General features: G+C 45.4%; 1 protein-coding gene and 1 pseudogene across 1 annotated transcript; one reads left to right on the top strand and one right to left on the bottom strand.

Moving 5' to 3' along the window:
- The first annotated feature begins 3,110 nt into the window (after positions 1 to 3,110).
- On the top strand, positions 3,111 to 13,574 carry IZUMO2 (IZUMO family member 2). Its single transcript, XM_006897340.1, has 7 exons — positions 3,111 to 3,342; positions 3,495 to 3,569; positions 7,035 to 7,121; positions 7,337 to 7,357; positions 10,370 to 10,450; positions 11,579 to 11,705; positions 13,532 to 13,574. Exons 1-7 carry the CDS (start codon positions 3,111 to 3,113, stop codon positions 13,572 to 13,574), a joined length of 666 nt encoding a protein of 221 aa, XP_006897402.1.
- A 4,276-nt stretch (positions 13,575 to 17,850) lies between these two features.
- LOC102858968 lies at positions 17,851 to 18,222 on the bottom strand (annotated as a pseudogene).
- Between the last annotated feature and the right edge of the window lie 2,747 nt (positions 18,223 to 20,969).

The following is a 20,969-nucleotide window of genomic DNA, read 5'->3' as shown; positions in this document are numbered from 1 at the left end:
AGACTCCATCAGACGCTCCCTCTGCTGGAGAAGGAGGGGCAATCTCCTCCTGGGATCCGACAGTACACAACAAAAGGGAGGGAAAACAAACAAACAAACAAAAACAAAACAAAACAAAATAAATTTAAGGAGTGGGTAAAGGAAATAGGAAAGATCTGGTGTGAAAAACAACGTATATGAACTTTGCAAGTCAACCAACATTAAAAAAAAATATTTAAGTAAAAAAAAAAGGACATTTAAATCACTGCTATCTAATTATTTCCAATTGACAGTAACCCTGGAAGACAGAGTTAGAACTGCCCCGTTGTATTTTCAAGGCTGTGTAAATCTGAAGGAAGCCGTCCACAGAGAGGTTGCTGGATTCAAACCACCAATCTTTTAGTTAGCAGCTCAGTATTCAAATCCACCACACTCCCAGGAACCCCTAGCGTGCAATTCAGCTCTGTCGCATGAGGTCGTTATGAGCTGGAAGGGTAAGGGGTGTGTGTGTGTCTGTGGACATCGCGACCACCTGTCCTGCCCAGCGGTGGCCGTCCAGGGTGGATGTCACTTCCCATGTGACAAGAGCATTGCAATGGACATCGTGACCCTGGAGCTAAGCTGACCATTCCTCGCCTCTGCACCCAGGAGCAGGCGTGAAGCGGTGAGAACACAATTCCCCTCACGCCTCCCCGATGGCAGCAGAGACAGAAAACCGGTTCTGCTTCCAGCTTCTCGCCGCCCGCCACCTGGACCCGAGGCTTTGGGGATTTTAAGCTGAGGAATGCATACCCTTTGTTTTCCATTCATTCTGAGAATTCCTTCTTAGGGAACATATTAGCCCCTTGACTCGCCGCCTGGCTGAGGAATGGAGGAAGAGGAAAAAGACGTGAGGATTAATATCTCAAATAACACTCTGGCTGGTATTTAGAACTGTGGGGCCTGGGAAAATTAACCCTGGCGGCTCCAGGCCTAGGCAGAAGCTCCCACGTGTGGGCGAGAGAATGTCATCTGGGCGTGATCACCCTCTTGTGGTCAAATGGCCTCATAACCCTGAGGGATCTTCCTCCGCTTGAGAGGCAGTTTGAGGCTTGATACTAGGTGGAGCTGCTAACGTAAAGCTTGGCAGTTCGAATCCACCATGCGCTGAGCAGAAGACAGGTAAGCATGTAGTGTCAGAAACCCCTAAAAAGTCAGTCTGACTAGCATCCCCGCTGTCGCTGCGGTGAGAGGAAGGGACGCCGTGGCCGTGGCCGCGTGGATCTCCAGTGTCCACAAACCAAAACAGGTGACCAGAGGTTTTTCTGGTGGAGTTCAGACAGTAACTTTAATTCCAGGAGATGGCATTGGCCCAGAAATCTCCGCTGCAGTTATGAAGATCTTTGATACTATCAAAGCACCTATTCAAGGGGAGGAGCTGAATGTCATTGCCATCCAACGACCAGAGGAAAGTGGATGATCCCTCCAGAGGCCAAAGAGTCCATGTAGGGGAGCTCTGGTGGCCTAGTGGCAAGAAGCTGCATTGCAATCCCAGAGACTCATGGTTCGAATCCACCAGATGCTCTGCCGGGGAAGGAGGGACAATCTCCTCCTGGACCAGTGAGATCTGATTTGACGGTACAGACACACACAAATAAAAAATAAATAAATAAAAAAGAGTCCATGTAAATTTTCATTGGAATTAATAATAAATTTTAAAAAAGGAAAAAATATTATTATGCGTGTGTGTACCGTCGAATCAGATCCGGCTGGTCCAGGAGGAGATTGCCTCTCCTTCCATAGTAGAGCATATGGTGGATTCGAACCAAGGGCCTTCAGGATAGCAGCGCAGCTTCTTGCCCCTAGGCCATTTCTGTTCTTTAAAGCCTCCTGTCTGTGGTCTTTCTGTTACAGGAGTAGTAAGTAATCAAGATTGGCACAAAGAGCTTGTACTTCGCTGCTAACTTAAAGGTTGGCAGTTAAAATCCATCCAGCAGTACCACAGAAGAAAGGCCTGGCAAACAGCTTCTCTTAAGATTGCAGCCAAGAAAACTCAAAGGTGAGCAGTACGCTGCTTATTAAGAAGAAATGCACAAATATTTCTCAAATAACTGAATGCATATCCCTCGAGGGTAGGGACGATGTGCTTTTCTCAGTCCTCTCCTTGGCATTTCCCACGGGGCCTGGCACATAGTAGGTGCTCAGAAAATATTTGTTGAATAAATTAATTTAAGTCCCATGTGGCTGGAAAGGAGATTTTTTTTAATTTTTTTTATTAATTGTAATGAAAGTTTACAGAGACTTAGGGTTTCCAGTCATTCACTGTTACACTTTACTCCCTGCCCACCCCCTCCCCCAATTCACTCCTCTCCTTGAAAAGTAAAACTCTTTCATTGTTATGCAATCCATCCCCCCAAGTCCACTCCACTGTGCAGCCTTCATTCTGGACTCTTGTCATGACAAGAATACCCAATCATACATCCCTTTTAAACAGTTCTCTTCCTCATCTATTTCAATGCGGTATACATCATTCCTCCCCTCCTTCTCTGCCTTCCTTCAACCCTGATGTCAGTCCCATTTTACAACAGTAGCCCTATGCAATATTTGTCCTTCTGTGACTGAGCTATTTCACGCAGCATAATGTCCTCCAGAGTCATCCATTTTGCATAATATTTCATTAGTTCCTTATTTTTCAATGCTGCATAGTATTCCATTGTGTGAATATACCAGAGCTTCTCTATCCATTATGGAGATTAAAAAAAAATCATTGTGAGGTGAGTGAAAGTTGACAGAGCAAATTGTTGTCATTCAACAATTCACACACCTTCAGAGTCCTAACACGGATTACAATCCCCACAATGTAGCAGCACTCTTGCCAATTCCTCCTTCTGTTTCTGGTTTCCATTCTTCTCGGTTTCCATCCCTTCTTGTTTTCTGAGCTGTATCCAGGGGCAAAACATACTCTTTAGACTTCAATATGGTTGAGGGTGCGAGAGAGTGAAAGGAGGAAGTTTCTCCCTGGTGTAACTGCATGGCACACAAAGTGGGTAGGCGCTCAGCGCATAGGAGAATCTGGAGAAGGGGAATGGGTCCTTGGCCACGCCCCTCCAGGACGTCATAAAGCCCCTTGTGACGTCACAAAGGCTGGCACCATGCCTCTGTCCTTGGCCGTCGTGCTGTGGTTGGGGCTGAGCACCCACAGCGCCCACAGCTGCTTGCAATGCAGCCCGGAGGTGCAGGAGGCCCTGAGCAAACTGCGCTTCGCCCTGGTCCCTTCCCGCTTCGACCAGGAACGGACACAGGCTCGGGCCCAGTCCCTGCTCTTGGGCATGGAGGGGCCTTTCTTCCGCGACTACGCGCACTACGCGTTCGTGGGGAAAGTGGGTGCGTGGAGGGCAGAGGAGAAGTGGAGGCCAGCCCGAGGTTGGTGTTGGGAGGTTGGTCTTGGGCTGGGCCAGGTTTGGAAGATGATGCGGGGGGGGTGGTGTCACTGACCGTATGGTCCATTGGAACCGCTCCTCCTCTGTTGTCGCCAGATTCAGCCAGTATGAATTATGTGGAAAACTTTGTGATTAATCAAACAAAGACCTTCATGGATAATTCTATAAGAGGTAGGAACTAAGAGAGAAACTGCTTTCTGAGAGAGAGAGAGACAGAGAGAGAGAGAGAGAGAGAGAGAGAGAGAGACTGACTTCCTGTCTTCACTGACCAACTGGCCAACCAACTTATGTCCATGAAGTCTATTTTTTTTTATTATTATTATTATTTTGTGCTTGTGTACCGTCAAATCAGATCTGACTGGTACAGGAGGAGATTGTCCCTTCTTCTCCAGCAGAGCATCTGGTGGATTTGAACCATGTTCCTCTGGGATTGCAGTGCAGCTTCTTGCCACTAGGCCACCAGAGCTCCCTTCATGGAGTCTATTCTATAGCGACCGTCCAGCAGGCTTCCCAGGAGAAGGGGAGGCTGTCCGTCTCTGTCTCCAGTGGATTCGAACTGTCAGCTTTTCCATTAGCATCTCAACAGATAACCACACTACCTCACCAGAGCTGCTCTCATTCATCCAGGTGGAATTGATTATGGTTTGCATTGTACAGAGAGGGAAACTGAGGCATAGACAGATTAAGTGGCATGCCCAGAGTCACATGTTGAGTTGAGGATTCAAACCCAGGACTTTTGGCGCAGAAATGGTGTGCATAACCACTACCGTGCACTGAGTAACCTGGAATGTAGCAATTGACGCTTTTAGTGTGGATTGAGTCTTATCTCTCCCAAACACGTGTTGCAAATCCTGTCATCCTCAGAGGGTGTCCTTGCTCCCTTTGGGTGATTTTTATGTGTGTTGGTATCTCTCTTATTTTGGCTTTTTTCTCTTGGTCTATTTCAATCACTTGCTGTACAGAGGTAACTCGTGGTTGCCGTGAAGCTGAACACTGTGTGTGACACTGATGTGTCTGTCAAATGCGATAGTGGTCACCCATGGTGGACAGTGTTTGGGTGGAGCTCCCCGATTAAAACAAGCTTGGAAGCAGGAGTGGCATCGACTTCCACAATAGCTTGCCTCTGGAAACCCTATGAACCTGGAGAAAGGGCCAAAGTCTCACAGGTGTCCAGGATTTTCGCCTACAACTCATTGACACTTAACAACAACACAACAACAACATTTCTTTTTTTAAATTTTTTTTTTATGTGTGTACCATCAAATTGGATCTGACTGGTACAGGAGGCGATTGTTCCTCCTTCTTCAGCAGAGCATCTGGTGGATTTGAACTGCGCACTTCTGAGATTGCAGTGCAGTTTCCTGCCACTAGGCCACCAGAGCTCGCCACAACAACATTTCAATCTCTAAGTCTACTCTAAGTGTGCTCGGCTGTACATAGAGTTTTCAAAGGCCAGAGAAGTGAATGGTCAATCCTCCTTCCTAGTCTGTCTTAATTTTGAAGTTCACTGTTAGAAGACTATCTGACAGACAAACATTTACCTATGAGATGAAAGACATTTCCCTTACAGAAATAACCAATACATTCACTGTCCACCCATGTGTAACTTGTCTCTACCCTTTCCCTGCCCACTGAAAGCACCATAATAGATGGAGAAGAGATTGAGGTTGCTAGCAATTACAGCTTGCCCAGATCCACAATCAACACCAGCAGTCAGAAAATCAAAAGACGAATTGCATTTGGGAAAAATCTGCTGTCATGGACCTCTCCAGAGTGCTGAAGAGCAACGATGTCAGTCTAGATACAAAGGTGTGCCTAATCCAGACCATGGTCTTCTCAGTTACTTGTTATGCTTCAGAGAGTTGGACAATGACTAAGGAGGACAGAAGAAGAATAGATGCCTTCGAGTTGTGGGGCTGGAGAAGAGTCCTGCACATACCATGGACTGCCAAGAAAACAAATCAGTCTGTCCTGGAGAGGGTGAAACCAAGTCTCTCCTTGGAGGCTAGGGTTTTGAAGCTCTGCTTCACTTCCTTTGGGTACAAGGCCAGGAGAGACTGGTCCTTGGAGAAGGATTTTATGCTTGAAAGGGTGGACAGACAGCGCAGGAGAGGGAGATCCCAGAGGAGATGGATTGATAAAGTAACTGGGGTGATGAGGGTTGGTGTGTCAGAATTAGTGAGACTGGCTCAGGACAGGGAAGGGTTCAGAGCTGCTGTACACAGGGTCACTATGCATTGCAGGCGACTCAACCAATAACATTCCATGTCAGGTTTGGAAGCAGGAATGGCATGCACTTTCTAAACAACATGCCTCTGGGAATTCTATGAACTTTTATAAATATCAATAATTGTTGAGGGGCTTCAGTCCTTTTGTTCATAGGGTCGCTACGAGTCGTGCTCGACTTTAAGGCAATCAACAACTACAATTTCAATCTCTGTGATATCTCCAAAGAAATTGACTTGAAACACACCCTATTTGGAAGTTCTGGTAGGTCCATAGATGCTGAAGGCATCAAGGACCTTAATCCAGAACCGTCAGACGGAAGGAAAGTTTCACCTTTGAGCTGACACCGTGAATTTGGACTGCCAGCTTCATAAATTGTTGAGAAGATGAAATTCTGTTTGTTAAAGCCATCCATCTGCGTTACCTGTTACAAAAGTGCTAGATAACCAAGACATAGACCCTCAAGTTGATCTTGACTCATAATGACTCCTGTCTTATGGAGTAGAGTGGTAAACAAATCTCATCTTGGAAGAAGTACCACCAGAGTGTTCCTTATGGAAGATGGGGAGACTTTGTCTCATGTATTCTGGGGCATGTTATCAGACTGGGAGGAGAATATTCCATGAGATGAGGAGGGCAGAGGCATTTCTAAGATGCCAGTTATTAGAAGCTGAAAGGTACAGAAGAAAGAAAATTCTTTCGCCAGAACTGAATCACTGAATCCTGATTTCTAGATTTCTCAACTATGAGGGGAGTAGGGGAAGTTTTTGAATTCTAGAAGTCAGGGTATTTTGTTGTTGTTGTTGTTAGGAGCTGTCAAGTCACCTGCAACTCATAGCAACCTCGTGTACAACAGCCCTAAACCCTGCTCTATCCTGTACCAATCTCATTGTCTCTGACACACCTACCCCCATTACCCCAGTCTCTGAATCAATACATCTCATCGAGGATCTTCCTCTCCTGTGCTGTCCCTCCACCCTTGCAAGCATGAAATCCCTCTCCAAGGTCTGGTCCCTCCTGGAAACATGTCCAAAGTATGTCAGACAAAACTTCAGAATCCTTGCCTCCAAGGAGCAGCCTGGCTTCACCCTCTCCAGGACGAACCTGTTCATTTTCTTAACAGTCCATGGTATATTCAATACTCTTCTCCAACACTAAAACTCAAAGGCATCAATTCTCCTTCTATCATCCCTAGTCACTGTCCAGCTCTCTGATGCATAGCAAATGATTGCAAAGACCGTGGCATGTATCAGGCGCACCTTAGTCTCCAGACTGACATCGTTGCTCTTCAGTACCTATGTTTGTTATGGTAGCGCTGGAAAATCAAGACACTTGGTAGATGAAGAAATTGTAGATGGAACGTGCTTGCTGGGGCGCCCCTACCCCATGAGGATCTCTTTGTCTCCTCAGATGAGTCCTTGTTGGAACAGCTGGTGACGTTTCGGCGAGATGTGCTCAAGGAACTCAAGAAAGTTCTGAAAGACTATCAAGTAAAAGGTGCAGCGCCAGCTCTCCCCAGAGCCCTCCCCGTGGGTCCCTAGAATCCCTTTCTCTCTCAGGTTGCTCCTCCACTCTCTGCTTTCTTTATCACTCCTCGTTTTTCCCTTTCCTCTCCCACACATCCTTTCACTCCCCCCTTCTCTCCCTAATTAAATTCCCAAATTGCTGCCTCAACCAGTAACTCACCTCAGCTCTTTTTTTTCCTCTTGCAGCCTGTCACCCCAGAATGTGCAGTGAGTTTATTAAATTATTGCATTTATTATCTCCCCCTCCTTTGCCTACTCTCCTAGACCTGTCCCCCAAATTCAGTGGTTCCCCTATTCCAAAATCCTAGGACCCAGGGATAACTACTTTTGAGAGTCTATTCTATGAAGGTGATTTCTAATTTCACAAGATTTTTTTTTGGGGGGGCGGGGATGTGTAAGGGAAATAGCTCTGGTGGCTTAGTGGCAAGAAGCTGCGCTGCAATCTCGAAGGCACGCGGTTCGAGGCCATCAGCTGCTCTGCGGGACAAGGATGGACAGTCTCCTCCCATGTGATTAACTGCTGAAAGGCTGCTGGAGGGAGGGTTAGCTGTGTGTCAGTTCTAATTCACAATAAGGAGAATAGGGTAGGTTTACTGTAGTGACCAACCCGCCCCTATATCTCCGAGGTTCAGCACAACAGAGGTGTCTTTTTCCTTCACGTAAATTCCATAATGAGTTAAGAGCCTCGAGCGGTCCAGCTTGTTCTCATTTTCTTGCTCGGAAAAGAATTGTTGTTGTTGTTGTTATGTGCCGTCGAGTCGCCTGCGACTCATAGCGACCCTATGTACAACAGTCCTAAACTCCGCTCTGTCCTGCGCCAATCGCACTGTCTCTGATACTCCCCTCCCATCCCAATTATCCCAGTCACTGAATCAATCCACCTCATAGAGGGCCTTCCTCTCCTGCGCCGTCCCTCTACCCTCCCAAGCATGATGTCTCTCTCCAAGGACCGGTCTCGGTCTCTCCTCACTACATGTCCGAAGTAAGTTAGACGGAGCCTCAGAATCCTTGCCTCCAAGGAGCCACCCGGTTTAACCCTTTCCAGGACAAATCTGTTTGTTTTCCTAGCAGTCCATGGTATTCTCAATTCTCTTCTCCAGCACCACAGCTCAAAGGCATCAGTTCTCCTTCTATCCTCCTTGATCATTGTCCAACTCTCTGATGCATAACAGGTGATTGCGAAGACTATGGCCTGTATCAGATGCACCTTAGTCTCCAGAGAGACACCACTGCTCTTCAGCACTTTGGAGAGGTCCCTAACAGCAGACTTTCCCATGGCAATGCGCCTTTTAATTTCCTGGCTGCTGGTGCCAAGACTGTTGACTATGGAGCCAAGCAGACTAAAGCTGTGTACAATCTCAATCTCTTCACCATCCATCCTGATGCTGCCGATTGGTCCAGTGGTGAGAATCTTTGTCTTCTTGACATTGAGCCTCAATGCGGAAAAGAATAGAGATTAGCAAATCACGTGGGTTACTTTGCTCACTTGCTATTGGCTAGAGCTCAGTCACATGGTTACAACCTCCTGCAAGGGTGCCTGGGAATTGTAGTCTTTTTGTGTGTACAGCTGAGCTGACAGATGAGTTCGTATTTAGCCTGTCTTAGCCACAGGGGGCGCCAAGGTAGCAGTTCACCTACTAGTCACCTCTAACTGCTTGCAACCCTGGGTGGGTCAGTAAAACTGCACTCTGCAGAGTCTTCAATGGCTGTGAGCCTTCAGAAGTAGATCGCCAGCCCTTTCTTCTGAGATACTTCTGGGTGGGCTGGAACTAGCAACTGTTTGCATCATCCAGGGACTCCAAAATCGAAATGCTGCTGCTGCTGTTGTTAAGTGCCTTCGAGTCCCTTGTGATTCATAGCGACCCCATGCACAACATCTCTGAAGCCTGCTCTGTCCTGTGCCAACCTCATTGTCTCTGACACAGCCATCTCATTAACCCAGGCACTGAGTCAATCCATCTCATTCAGAGTCTTCCTCTCTTGTGCTGTCCCTTCACCCTTCCAAGCATGATGCCCATCTCCAAAGACTGGTCCCTTCTTGCAACATGCCCAAAGTATGTCAGTCGGAGCTTCAGAACCTTTGGCTCCAAGGAGCAGCTTGGTTTCATCCTCTCTAGGATAAACCTGTTGGTTGCTAGTGCAAAAGAAAATGAACCAATGCTTCCTTATCTACAAATAGAAGGTTGGGTCCACTGGACAATCACGACTCAATTCAACTCCTTATTAATGCCATCAGAATGACTTCTAAAGTGAATTTGGCTCCGTTTTTTTCTGTGGTGTCTAAAATGCTTAAAACCTGTTCCTGCCCAGTAGATTCAGGCTCATTTTGAAAAACCTCCCACCTCATGTATTAGAGTAGAACTGGACCCATGGGGCTTTCAGGAGCTGATTTTTTTCAAAGTAAGTAACCAAGTCTTTCTTCCATGGAACCTCAGGGTGGCCTAGAACCACCTAGCTTTTCTTTTTTTAAAAAAATATTTTATTAATTTTAATGAACATTTACAGAGATTTTGGATTTCCATCCATTCATTGTTGCATTATTTTCTCTACCCCCCCCCAGTTCATTCCTCTTTTTTCCCCCCTTGAGAGTCTGTTTTAATTGTCCCAATGCCACAGTGCTTGTCAAAACCAGTTCTGATTAATCTCCTTTGTCAGTGTGTCCTTTGCCATTCCCTATCACTCCTCCCTGAGAGAGACTTCACCCTGGTTCATAAGGAAAAGGGGATGGCGTATTCTCTTAGCTACTTCCTGCTGAAAAGGGACACTGTAGGTTTCAGGGTGAAGATCTTCTCTCACTTCTCTAAAGGGCCCCTTTGGCAATAGGAAACATGTAGACTATTGTGGAGATTGATTTTGGAATTTAGATGCACTGTTATCAATTGTGCTTAGCCAATGCATCTTCATATCCTTGAAGATGCATCATGGAACTGTTGCAGCCTAGAAGACACTGATTTAACTAACAAGTTAAAAGGACATGAGTCAAAAATTAAAAGCAATAATATTCCAAGTAGAGGTTCTGACAGTGGCGCAAATCAAGTTACAGAGGGAAGGTCACCTAGCTTTTCTTTAGTTGCTGAGATAATGGTTTGCATCAGTCAGGAATCCAGGGATGGATGGGGTATCCAAGATGAGTAGGGCTGAGGGAGCCCATTATAGTTTTCTTCTGTTCCTCCCACCCCTTGACCATTCTGAGCACTGACCTCGTATTTCTTTGTCTAGGCACTTTAAAAGAAGCGGTCTTAGATTGTTTGCTCTGTCAGACAGTCGTTCCAGAATGTGTCAAGTCTGATTACTGCTTCGGTAAGGTCCTTGAGAATAAAGGAGCCACAGGGCAAGTGCACAAGAGAAGGCAGCCCTCCCCCAGGGAATATGGACTTCGAAGTCTTTCAGGTGTAGGAATCTTGTCCTTTCAGTTTGGTTGGGTCCAGAAATTACTTTCCCATTCTTCAAATGCCCCGTCCTCCGTTAAATGGTAAGACTTTTCCTTACCTTTGCAGCCTCCCCGATGACAGAGCTAGAAGCCCGGGTGGTGCCGTGGTAAAAGAATGCAGCTACTAACCAAAAGATCAACAGTTCCAATCCCCTGGCTTCCGTAAAGATTTACTGCATTAGAAACTTGGTTGAGAGTCACCCAGAGTCCGAGGTGACTTGATGGCGGTGGGTTTGGCTTCGCTAGTCTGTAAAGTGTGCAATAATAGCATTTTGGAAAAGTCTGAAATATTCTGAGAGTTACCAAAATGAGACGCGAAGCAAACTTTGCACTATGGACTGGCTAGATGCTAACAACAATAAAAACGCCCAAACCCACTGCTGGCAGGTCAATTCTGATTGGTGCGGACCCTCAATCAGATTTCTACCCACCTTTCAGTTAGCGACTCAAGCAAATGAGCTTTAGGGAGCTCCAGTGGTCTAGCGGCAAGAAGCTGCACTGCAATCCCAGAGGTGTGCGGTTCAAATCCACCAGATGCTGTTGGAGAAGGAGGGGCATTCTCCTCCTGTACCAGTCAGATCCGATTTGACGGTACACAAGCAAAAAAAAAAAAAGAGAGAGAGAGAGAGAATATTAGAATTATTTAAAAAATTAACACACACACACATGATTTGTCTGTACTTGAGGGATGTGATTTGCATCTTTGGTCACAGGCCATATTTCTCCTTTTTTGTTATGGCAAGAAACTGCCCATATTTCTCCCACAGACCGGCTGGAAGGTTTGAACCGCCAGCCTACTGGTTAGCAGTCTGACATGCTACAGTGCTATGCAGGGCAGGGCTTCTTCAAATCCCAGAAGATCCAAGGATTTTTGTAACACCCAGAAAGGAGCAGGGCAGAGCAGTAACACCCCACCCCGGGCTGCAGAGGGTACAGTGAGGGTAAGGGCAGAAGGACAAGGAAGGGCAGTCACTCTGCGGTCTCTCCTCACCCCTCAGTGAACCGGCAGCCGCGTATAGCCCTGAAGTACAACAGCCACAGTGAGCACGTGAACGATCAGGCCAAATTTGGCATCATCGTCTCCGTGTGCCTGGCTGTCTTCCTCTTCTTGGTTCTCGTGTTCTCGTGAGTCGCCCCAAAATGCTCCCCCTGAACCCCTCAAAAATGACACCTCCCTGGATCCGTCACTATCCCCTCACCATCTCTGCTTCCCTCCCCTTTGTCTTGGTCTGTAGTCCCTGGGTGCTGGAAGTGGTGAATGCGCTTATCTGCTCACCACAGGTTACAGGTTCAAGTCCACTTGATGCCTCAGAAGAAAAGCTTGTCAACTTTCTAGGGGGAGAGGGGGGAAATCTGTCTATAAGAACCCTGTGGCATACAGTATGCCTCTGACACACCTAGGGTCCTCGTGGGTCAGAATTTACTTGATGACAGTGAGTTTGCTTGATGGTGTTTTTGGTTTGTTTTCTGCAATGACCATGTCTCCCATTCCTGAATGATGGGTATGGTTAAGTGCTTGGTTAGAGGTGCAGGCCCACCTCGAGGTGCATTGGAAGAAAGGCCTGGCACGCTGTTTCTGATAAAGCAGTTGTCCAACACGCTATGGAGCACAGTTCTCTAGAAACGCCATAAATCATTGAGTCAACTCAGTGGTGATCAGTTTGAGCTTCTCCTGTCTGTTTCTCTCTTCCACTCTTCATTATTTTCATACATATGCATTGCATTTTTCTTCCTTTTTTTTTCTTGTTGTGTGCCATGTGGAATCGGATCTGACTGGCACAGGAGGAGATTGCCCCTCCTTATGCAGCGGAGCATCTGGTGGATTCGAACCGCGTACCTTCAGGATTGCAGCACAGATTCTTGCCACGAGGCCACCAGAGCTCCCCTCTCTTCATTTTTGTGCTTTCTGTCCCTCCGTTCCAGATCTCTGGTAGCATAGTAAGATTATCTGTTCAGCTGCTAACTGACAGGTTGATGGTTCGGAGCCACAAGCCTATCCATGAGAGTTTGCTTCTATAAAGATTTACAGCGTCAGAAACCCTATGAGACACTTCTGCTCTGTCCTAAAAGGTCACTGTGTCCACTCAATGACAAGTCTTTAAGAAAGCAGATCACCAGGTTAAGGCTTCTGCAGGGCACCTGGTGAATTAGAGCCGCTGGCCTTTTGGTGCGCCATTAAGGGGCTCCTTGGAAAAGAGACAGATGTTGGGCCAGAGGCTACCGAGGAGGGAAGGTGGAATAGAACAAGGTGCAGAGATTCAAGAGTGAGATGCAGAGATTCGCAGAGATTCCGAGAGATTCCGAGAGCGAGCGCGAGATGCAGGGGTGAGATTCACATAGAGGAGGGTGGGTTCTCTCTTGCAAAGCCTCTAACAATCGACCTTTCAGCTAAGCCCTTAACCACTGTACCATCAGGTACAGGTACTAAAAGTCATTGCCGTTGAGTCTATTCCAACTCATTGCGGGTCCTCCATCTGGTGTCTAAGGCTTTCTATCTTTATGGGTGCAGACAACTATGTCACTTTCCTGCAAAACCTTAGGTGAATTCGAACTTCTGACTTTCTCATTAACAGTGCAAGCCATAACCAATTTCCACCACCCAGGCTGCTTCCCAGTCCGCACTTTTCTAACCCCGCCTCCCTCTCCAAACACCCTTACTGATTGGCTAAAGACCCTAGAAGTCTGCCTAGGAACCGATGGTATCACTTGCACTTCTCGAGAGACTGAGCGGAACTAAGTCACTGATTGGGTGGGAAGAGTGGGTGGGCGGGCTGGCTGATGGGGAAGAGCCAGAAATTAGCGTGTAACTTCTGTGTTCTTTTTTCTTTTTTAAAAAACATTTTTATTATTATTAATTTTAATGAAAGTTAACAAAAACTTTGAATTTTCATTCATTGTTGCACTTTTCTCCCTGCCCAACCTTCCCCCTGTATTCTTTTTTTTCTGACCAGGGCTTGTATGTACAGGCAGAATCGAAAGCTCCTGCTGCAATAGGGATGTGGATTTGCGGATGTGGATGAGTATATTTTGATAATAAAAGTCTTTGACAAACTCCTCCGTGTCTCTTGGCTTCTTGGGGACACCTTCTCAAGAGAAGCAAAATCAATGAAGTTTCTGCTTGTACATTTAAAGAGTTTTCTCTCAAGGAAACAGCTCATGAGTTTTCAGACTCTGACATGTCCCAGGTCTCTGGGTCAGATGTCAGACTAGAGGCTTCTCCTGACTCACGTAGCTTCGGGGCTGACAATCGCAAAGGCAGCTTCTGGCTTAGAGAATCAGGCAAGGCAAACCCCTGACTCCCAAAGTACTGGAGGTCAGATAATGATGAGCAAAGTAGAAAACTCAGATACAGCAAAACCCATGTTGTTGTTGTTGTCATGTGCCATCGAGTCGCTTGCAACTCATAGCAAGCGACTCTATGTACAAGAACCCTAAACACCGTTCTATCCTGTGCCAACCTCGCCTTCTCAAACACACTCATTCCCACCACTCCACTCACAGAATCGATCCATCTCATCGAGCGTCTTCCTCTCCTGCACCGTTGTGAGGGACCTCTCAAGAGTACTGAAGTGCAACGACGTCAGGCTGGAGACTAAGGTGCGCCTGATCCGGGCTATAGTCTTTGCAATTAAGTGCTATGCATCAGAGAGTTGCACAGTAAATAGAGATGATAGAAACAGAATTGATGCCTGTGAGCTGTGGTGCTGGAGAAGAGTGTTAAATATACCATGGACTGCGAGGAGAACAAACAGGTTTGTCCTGGAGAGAGGGTGAAGCCAGAATGTTCCCTGGAGTCAAGGATTCTGAAGCTTCGTCTGACATACTTTGGGAATGCTGCAAGGAGGGACAACTGGTCCTTGGAGAGGGACATCATGTTTGGGAGAGTGGAGGGACCACGCAGGAGAAAACGCATGAGACTGGAAAAAACTGACCCTGTAGCAGGTTTTCAGAGGCATTAAATCCCACAAGAGGAGATTACCCATCTTCCTCCCTCAGGAAGCAGCTGGTGGGTTCGAACCAGCTTTTATATGAGAGAGAGGGGAAGAGAGAGAGAGTTTGTGTGTGTGTTAGGTCACTCTCCATGAAACACCCTTTCAACTTGTAAGCTACTCTTGTGTATCTTCAAGTCAGAACTGACCCTCCAGTGGGGTTTCAGAGACTGTAAATTGCACAGAGGAGATTTCCCGTCTTTCAAGGAGCCAGCTGGTGATTCGAACTGCCTATCTTTGCGTTGGCATTGCAATTCTTTACCACTAAGCCACCAAAGCTACCTGATGTCTATTCATAGTAGATCTCTTATAGAAGGGATTACATTTGATCAGTTCTTTCCTGGAGAATGATCACATCTTACCAGCTCATTATGGAGTGATTACATTATATTGGATTTCATCAAGGGGAAAAAAGACTATCTATCTATCTATCTATCTATACATATATACATATGTATATGTATATATATATATATGTGTGTGTGTGTGTATACACACACACACACACACACGTTGGACAATGAACAAGGAACAACAAAAGCAAGCAATGCTTTTAAACTGTGGTTTTGGTGTAGAATATAAAATAGCTCATGAAGTGTCAAACTTGTCTTAGAAGAAATGGAACCCAGATAGGGAAGGATAGTGAAACTTCTATGACATACTTTGGGCATGTTGTCAGGAGGGACCAGTCCTTGAAAAGGGTCACCACACTTGGAAAAGTTCAAGGTTAGTGAAAGATGTAGGGAAAAGTTCTGATCATAGGGTTGCTGTGAGTCATTGTCAATTCAAAGACATCCAACAATAGCAATCTGCCTCGCACTGCAATCCCAGAGGAACACGGTTCGAATCCACCAGATGCTCTGCCGGAGAAGGAGGCGCAATATCCTCCTGTACCAGTCAGATCTGATTTGACGGTACATGCACACAAAATAATAAAAAACTAAAAAAAAATAGCAATCTGCCTCATTAACACCACAGAGGTGAGGGTCTACAACACACAGGATGATTACATCAGCTCACCAGATGAAAGATAATTGCACAGCGCAAGGAATATAATCTAGCTAAGTTGACACATATTTTGGGGGGTAGTTGGGGGATATACAATTCAACTCACAAGTAACTATGAGTCAGAGTGGCCATGATGATGATGAGTTTAATCTTAGAGAGGCAGATTGCCAGGTCTTTCTTATGCAGGGCTTTTGAACGGATTCAATTCAACAGCCTTTTTCTTGCCAGAGAACAGTAAACAATTTGTGCCTCCCGGGGACTTGACTAGGCAGCAGTATTTCCTTCCTTTTTGTGTCTTTTCTTGATTAGTATCTTCGTGTCCCAGGTCTCCTTAACCTCTTGGGAGTTTCCTGGGAGAAGTGCTCAAGAAACGGGTCATTAAATTATGCATAATTACAGCATGGTGAGAGTTTCTGGGTAAGGCAGAGTCTTGATCAGAGACAGATACTTATCAAGTAATTACAAACCAGCAATTATTAACATGTCAGCACTTGGATTACTGAAATATTCCTATGGGAACCCACGAGAGGGAGTTGTCAGCTTTGACTGGGTAGGAATTGGGAAACATTTCCCAAAGGAGAGAGTATAAGAGTTTGCTCTTAAAGCAAAATGGAAAATAAAGAAAAGAAAAACTGAGGTTGGGAGGGGTTTTTTTTCCTCTCTTTAAGGAGTAGTAGAGAGAAGTATTCCAGAAAGAACAGCGAATATGATAAGATCAAGAAATAGTTCTTAATGTCTGCTTGCTTTTAATAGTATTCCGTCAGTAAAACATCTTTTGCTTTGTTTTTCAGAATTTATTTTTGTTCTGATTAGAGTGAAAGTTTGCAAAGCAAATTAGTATTTTATCCAACCACTCATGATGTGTATTTTGTTATACAACGTTAATTACAGTAAAATCAGGACTGTAGGAAGATTTCTCAACAATCTGCATTATGCAGATGACACAACTCTGCTTGCTGAAACTGAGGAGGACCTGAAGCGCTTGCTGCAGAGGGTCAAGGAAGGATTCTGAAGCTTCGTCTGACATACTTTGGGAATGCTGCAAGGAGGGACAACTGGTCCTTGGAGAGGGACGTCATGCTTGGGAGGGTGGAGGGACAGCACAAGAGAGGAAGACCCTCAATGAGATGGATTGATTCAGTCACTGGGCCAATGGAGGTAGGTATGTCAGAGACAGTGAGACTGGCACAGGATAGAGCAGGGTTTAGGGCTGTTGTACATAGGGTCACCATGAGTCACAGGCGACTCAACAGCACATAACAACAACTAAAAGTTCCATGGTTCAAACCCATCAGCCGCTTATCACTCTCACAGGAGGAAGATGTAGCAATTTGCTTCCTAAAAGATGGCTTGCTTGGAGGAACAAGATGCAAACCAACATGTCAGAATCTCCTAGACACCAGACTTTCTGGAGAAGGGCAAAGGGGAGTTGACTGAACCCCTAAAATTACTTCCCACAGCTTAATTGTTAAACTTTAAACCAAATACATATCATCTGAAGTCTTCTTAAAACTGAACAGTAGTTTAACCTGGAAAGCATGTTGCTACGAGCATTATGCTGGTTGAAGAACTATTTGTACGGCATCAGAGTGGCAGCCAAGACTCAAGAGGTTAGAGAGGAACCCCATGGGGAAAGGAGTTTGTGTGAAGAGGGGAGAAATGACTCAGGAAACAAAGGTGAGAATGGTCGCACACTAGAAGAAAGCAAACAACGTGGAGTTGCAGACACCTTTAAATGAGTCCACGTTTCACTGTGTATTCTCTCACTGACAACCCCATAATACTAAAAATTAGTGCCTTAGAAACCCTATGAGATAGTTCTATTCTGCCATGTAGTGACACTGTGAATCAGAATGATCTCAAACAGATTTTTATTTTTACATCTTATGCTTTTGGTAAAAGTTTAATAGTAATTCCATTTTTCCATTCATACACACATTGTTCTGTGGTGTTGCCTGCAGTGTCTGTAACACGTCAGCACTCCCCATTTCCACTCTGTTTTTCTCATTTTCATTCATCTGCCTTCTCTGTCCCTTCCCATGTCTATTCTTTGTTTCTGAGCACAAATTGTATTTTTTTGTAAAGAGCAATATTGTCACTTAAAAGACTAAGGTGTGCCTGATGCAAGCCATGGTATTTTCAATTGCTTCCTCTACATCTGAAAGTTGGACACTGACTAAGGGTGACAGCAGAGGAATCAGTGCCTTTGTTTTTTGTTTTTGGTTCCCATGTTTTATTCAGGGCTTATACAAAATATTCAAGAGAAATGAGTTTTAATCCTCATCTTCCTCCTCTTCTTCATCCTGGCTGATCTGCAAGTAACATAATTCATAACTTTCTTTGCTGTTAGCCTCTCGTAGATTATTCTTCTTCAAATATTTTTTGGTGAGATATTTCAAATACCGTTTGGAAAAAGGCACCTCAGAGGTTACAGTTATCTTGCTCTTGCTTCTTTCGATGGTTACAACCCCTCCTCCGAGATTACCAGCTTTTCCATTAACCTTGATTCTTTCCTGAAGAAACTGCTCAAAATTAGCAGCATCCGTGATTCCATCTTCTACTGGATGGGTACAGTCAAGGGTAAACTTCAGAACCTGCTTCTTTTTTTTACCCCCTTTCGCCACAGGCTTTTTCACAGGCGCCATGGTGGCAGCCGAATCAGTGCCTTTGGATTGTGCTGTTAGAGAATATGAATATCTCAGGGACGGCCAAAAGGACAAACAAATCTATCTTGGAGGAAGTGCAACCAGGGTGCTTCTTTGAGGCAAGGATTGTGAAACTCCATCTCATATTGTCAGGATGGGACAGTCCTTGAAAAAAGACCTCATACTAGGAAAAGTGGAGAGTCAGAGAAAGAGAGGAAGACCCCCCAACAAGATGGTCTGACATAGTGAATTGGGTTCAAGGATGTCAGAGATAGTGAGGACGGGACAGGGTAAGACAAGAGTTCTGTTCTTGTTCACAGGGTCACTATGGGTCATGGTCACTGGACGGCACCTAATGGCAACACTTGATTGTTCTAAACAGCACATACTTCACCAGTGTTATTGTGTATTCTCTATCCATCTCCCATGGGGTAGCTGGTGGCTTTGAACTACTGACGTTTTGGCTACCAGCCTGCTGATTAATCTCTCTGCCACTAGATCTCCTTCTGTAAGTGCGGAGGTTAGGATTCTTTTTTCTCTCTTTATAATTTTTTTAATTAATTTTAATGAAAGTTTACATAGACTTTGGATTTCCATTCATTCACTGTTGCACTTTTCTCCCTGCCCAACCTCACCCCCAGTTCACTCTTTGAAAAGAAAAATTCTTTCATTGTTATACAATCCCTCTGATTTTTTGTTTTGTTTTCTTCCAACCTTCTTGTCTTCTTCTTTTTTAAATTTTTTTTTCTTTTTAAAAATTTTAATGAAAGTTTACAGAGACTTTGGATTTCCATTCATTCATTCTTGCGCGTTTCTCCCTGCCTACCTCCTCCCCCCTAATTCACTCTTCTGTTTGAAAAGTAAAAGAAAACTTTCATTGTTATACAATCCCTCCCCCCAACTCAATTCTACTGTGCAGCCTTCATTCTGGACTCCTGTCATGACAATATTACCTAATCATATATCCCTTTTAAGCAGTTCTCTCCCTTATCTGTTTCAATGCAGTATACATCATTTATCCCCTCTTTCTCAGTCTCACCCCCAACCCCAATGTCAGTCCCATTTTACAACAGTAGCCCTATGCAATATTTGTCCTTTTGCTACTGAGATATTTCACTCAGCATAATGTCCTCCAAGGTCACCCATTTTGTATAATATTTCATGAGTTCCTTGTTTTCCAATGCAGCATAGTATTCCATTGTGTGAATATACCACAGCTTCTCTATCCATTCGTTTGCTGATGGGCATCGGGGTTGTTTCCAACTCTTTGCTATTGTGAACAAAGCTGCAATAAACATGGGTGTGCATGGACCCTCTGATTAGCTGGATTTTTGTTAGTGAACGGGGTGTCATGCAGGCTGTCCTGAGCTGTTGCTTGGCTCTTACGGGACCAGGAACCCCCAAAGTCCTCTGCCATAGACATCACTGGGGAAAGAGTCTTGTCCACGTGACTTGTCCAGCACTGACCTCCTTCCTCTCTGTCCTACTCTTTCCCATTAGTTCTGCCCAAACATTGGTCCTGGAGGTACAAGGCTGGGGCTTGGCGGTGGCCACTGGGACACTGATGGCCAAGGATCAGGTGAATCTGGGGTTCTTTTTCTCCATACACAAAGAGCAAGACAAGAGTCCATGACAACGGACACACACACACACACACTAGATTGCCAGAAATTGAAAATGCTACCCTGCGAGTGTAGACAGAAGGCAGGGCCATCGAATGTGACCAGTGAAACGGACTACACCCCAATGGTGCAGAGATTTGGCTGGTTAGATAACACGCGTGTTTGCACCTGCTGCAATTATATCAATTCAACTCTAGAGCCACCAGGGGGCGATATCACACACACATCTCTTCGCCAACCCTGAGAGAGATCTGGTGGCCTTAATGATAAAGAGTTGTACTACCAACCCTCAGACACTCAGTTCGAATCCCCCAGCTGCTCTGTGGGGAAAAGATAGGCAATCTCCTCCTGGGTGATTCCCTGCCTTTGAAAACCTGCTGGACAGTCAGTTATGGGTCAGTTCCAATTTGATGGTACACAGCAGCAACAGGAATAAGATTTTAAGATATTATTCAGAGTTTCATGTTGCTGTTGTTATGTGACTTTGAATTAATTACCATTCATGATGACCTGATGAACAATGGCTCTGAACCCTCCTGTCTCTAACACACCAGTCTCCGTCGCCACAGTCACTGTGTCAATCCATCTCCTCCAGGGTCTTCCTCTTCTGCGCTGACCCTCTGCCCTTCCAGGCATCTTGTCCTTCTCCAAGGACTGCAGAAGGTTGTTGTGGGATGTTCTCTCCAACTCTCTTTTTCTCTTCCTCATCGCTGTCCCATCAGAACTGAACTTTCAATGGATTTACTGCGAATTGAGAGAAGATTGTGCACCTTTCTCCTGCGGAGACACTCACTGCACTCTCTGCTTCCTCTTTCTTGCTGGTCATGAGATTCCCAAACTGCAGCTGCTGAACCTGTTCTTTTTAAACCTGGCAGAGTGGCAAAACAAGCCAATCCCCTTGTGGATAATCTAACACACCATACTTCTGTGTTCTCAGCCAGCCATGTGGCAAAGTCCAGGCCAAGAGCCTAGAGGAAGACATTTTAACAACAGACCCACCCACTATACCACAGATTTATTTGTTGTTGTTGTTATGTGCCATCGAGTCATTTGCGACTCATAGCAACCCCATGTACAACAGCCCTAAACCGTGCTCTATCCTGTGCCAGTCTCATTGCCTCTGAC

Source organism: Elephantulus edwardii, unplaced genomic scaffold (genome assembly GCF_000299155.1).
Source record: "Elephantulus edwardii isolate Elephantulus edwardi_28Jun2011 unplaced genomic scaffold, EleEdw1.0 scaffold00208, whole genome shotgun sequence".
NCBI lineage: Eukaryota > Metazoa > Chordata > Mammalia > Macroscelidea > Macroscelididae > Elephantulus > Elephantulus edwardii.
This window is presented reverse-complemented; position numbering and strand designations above follow the sequence as displayed.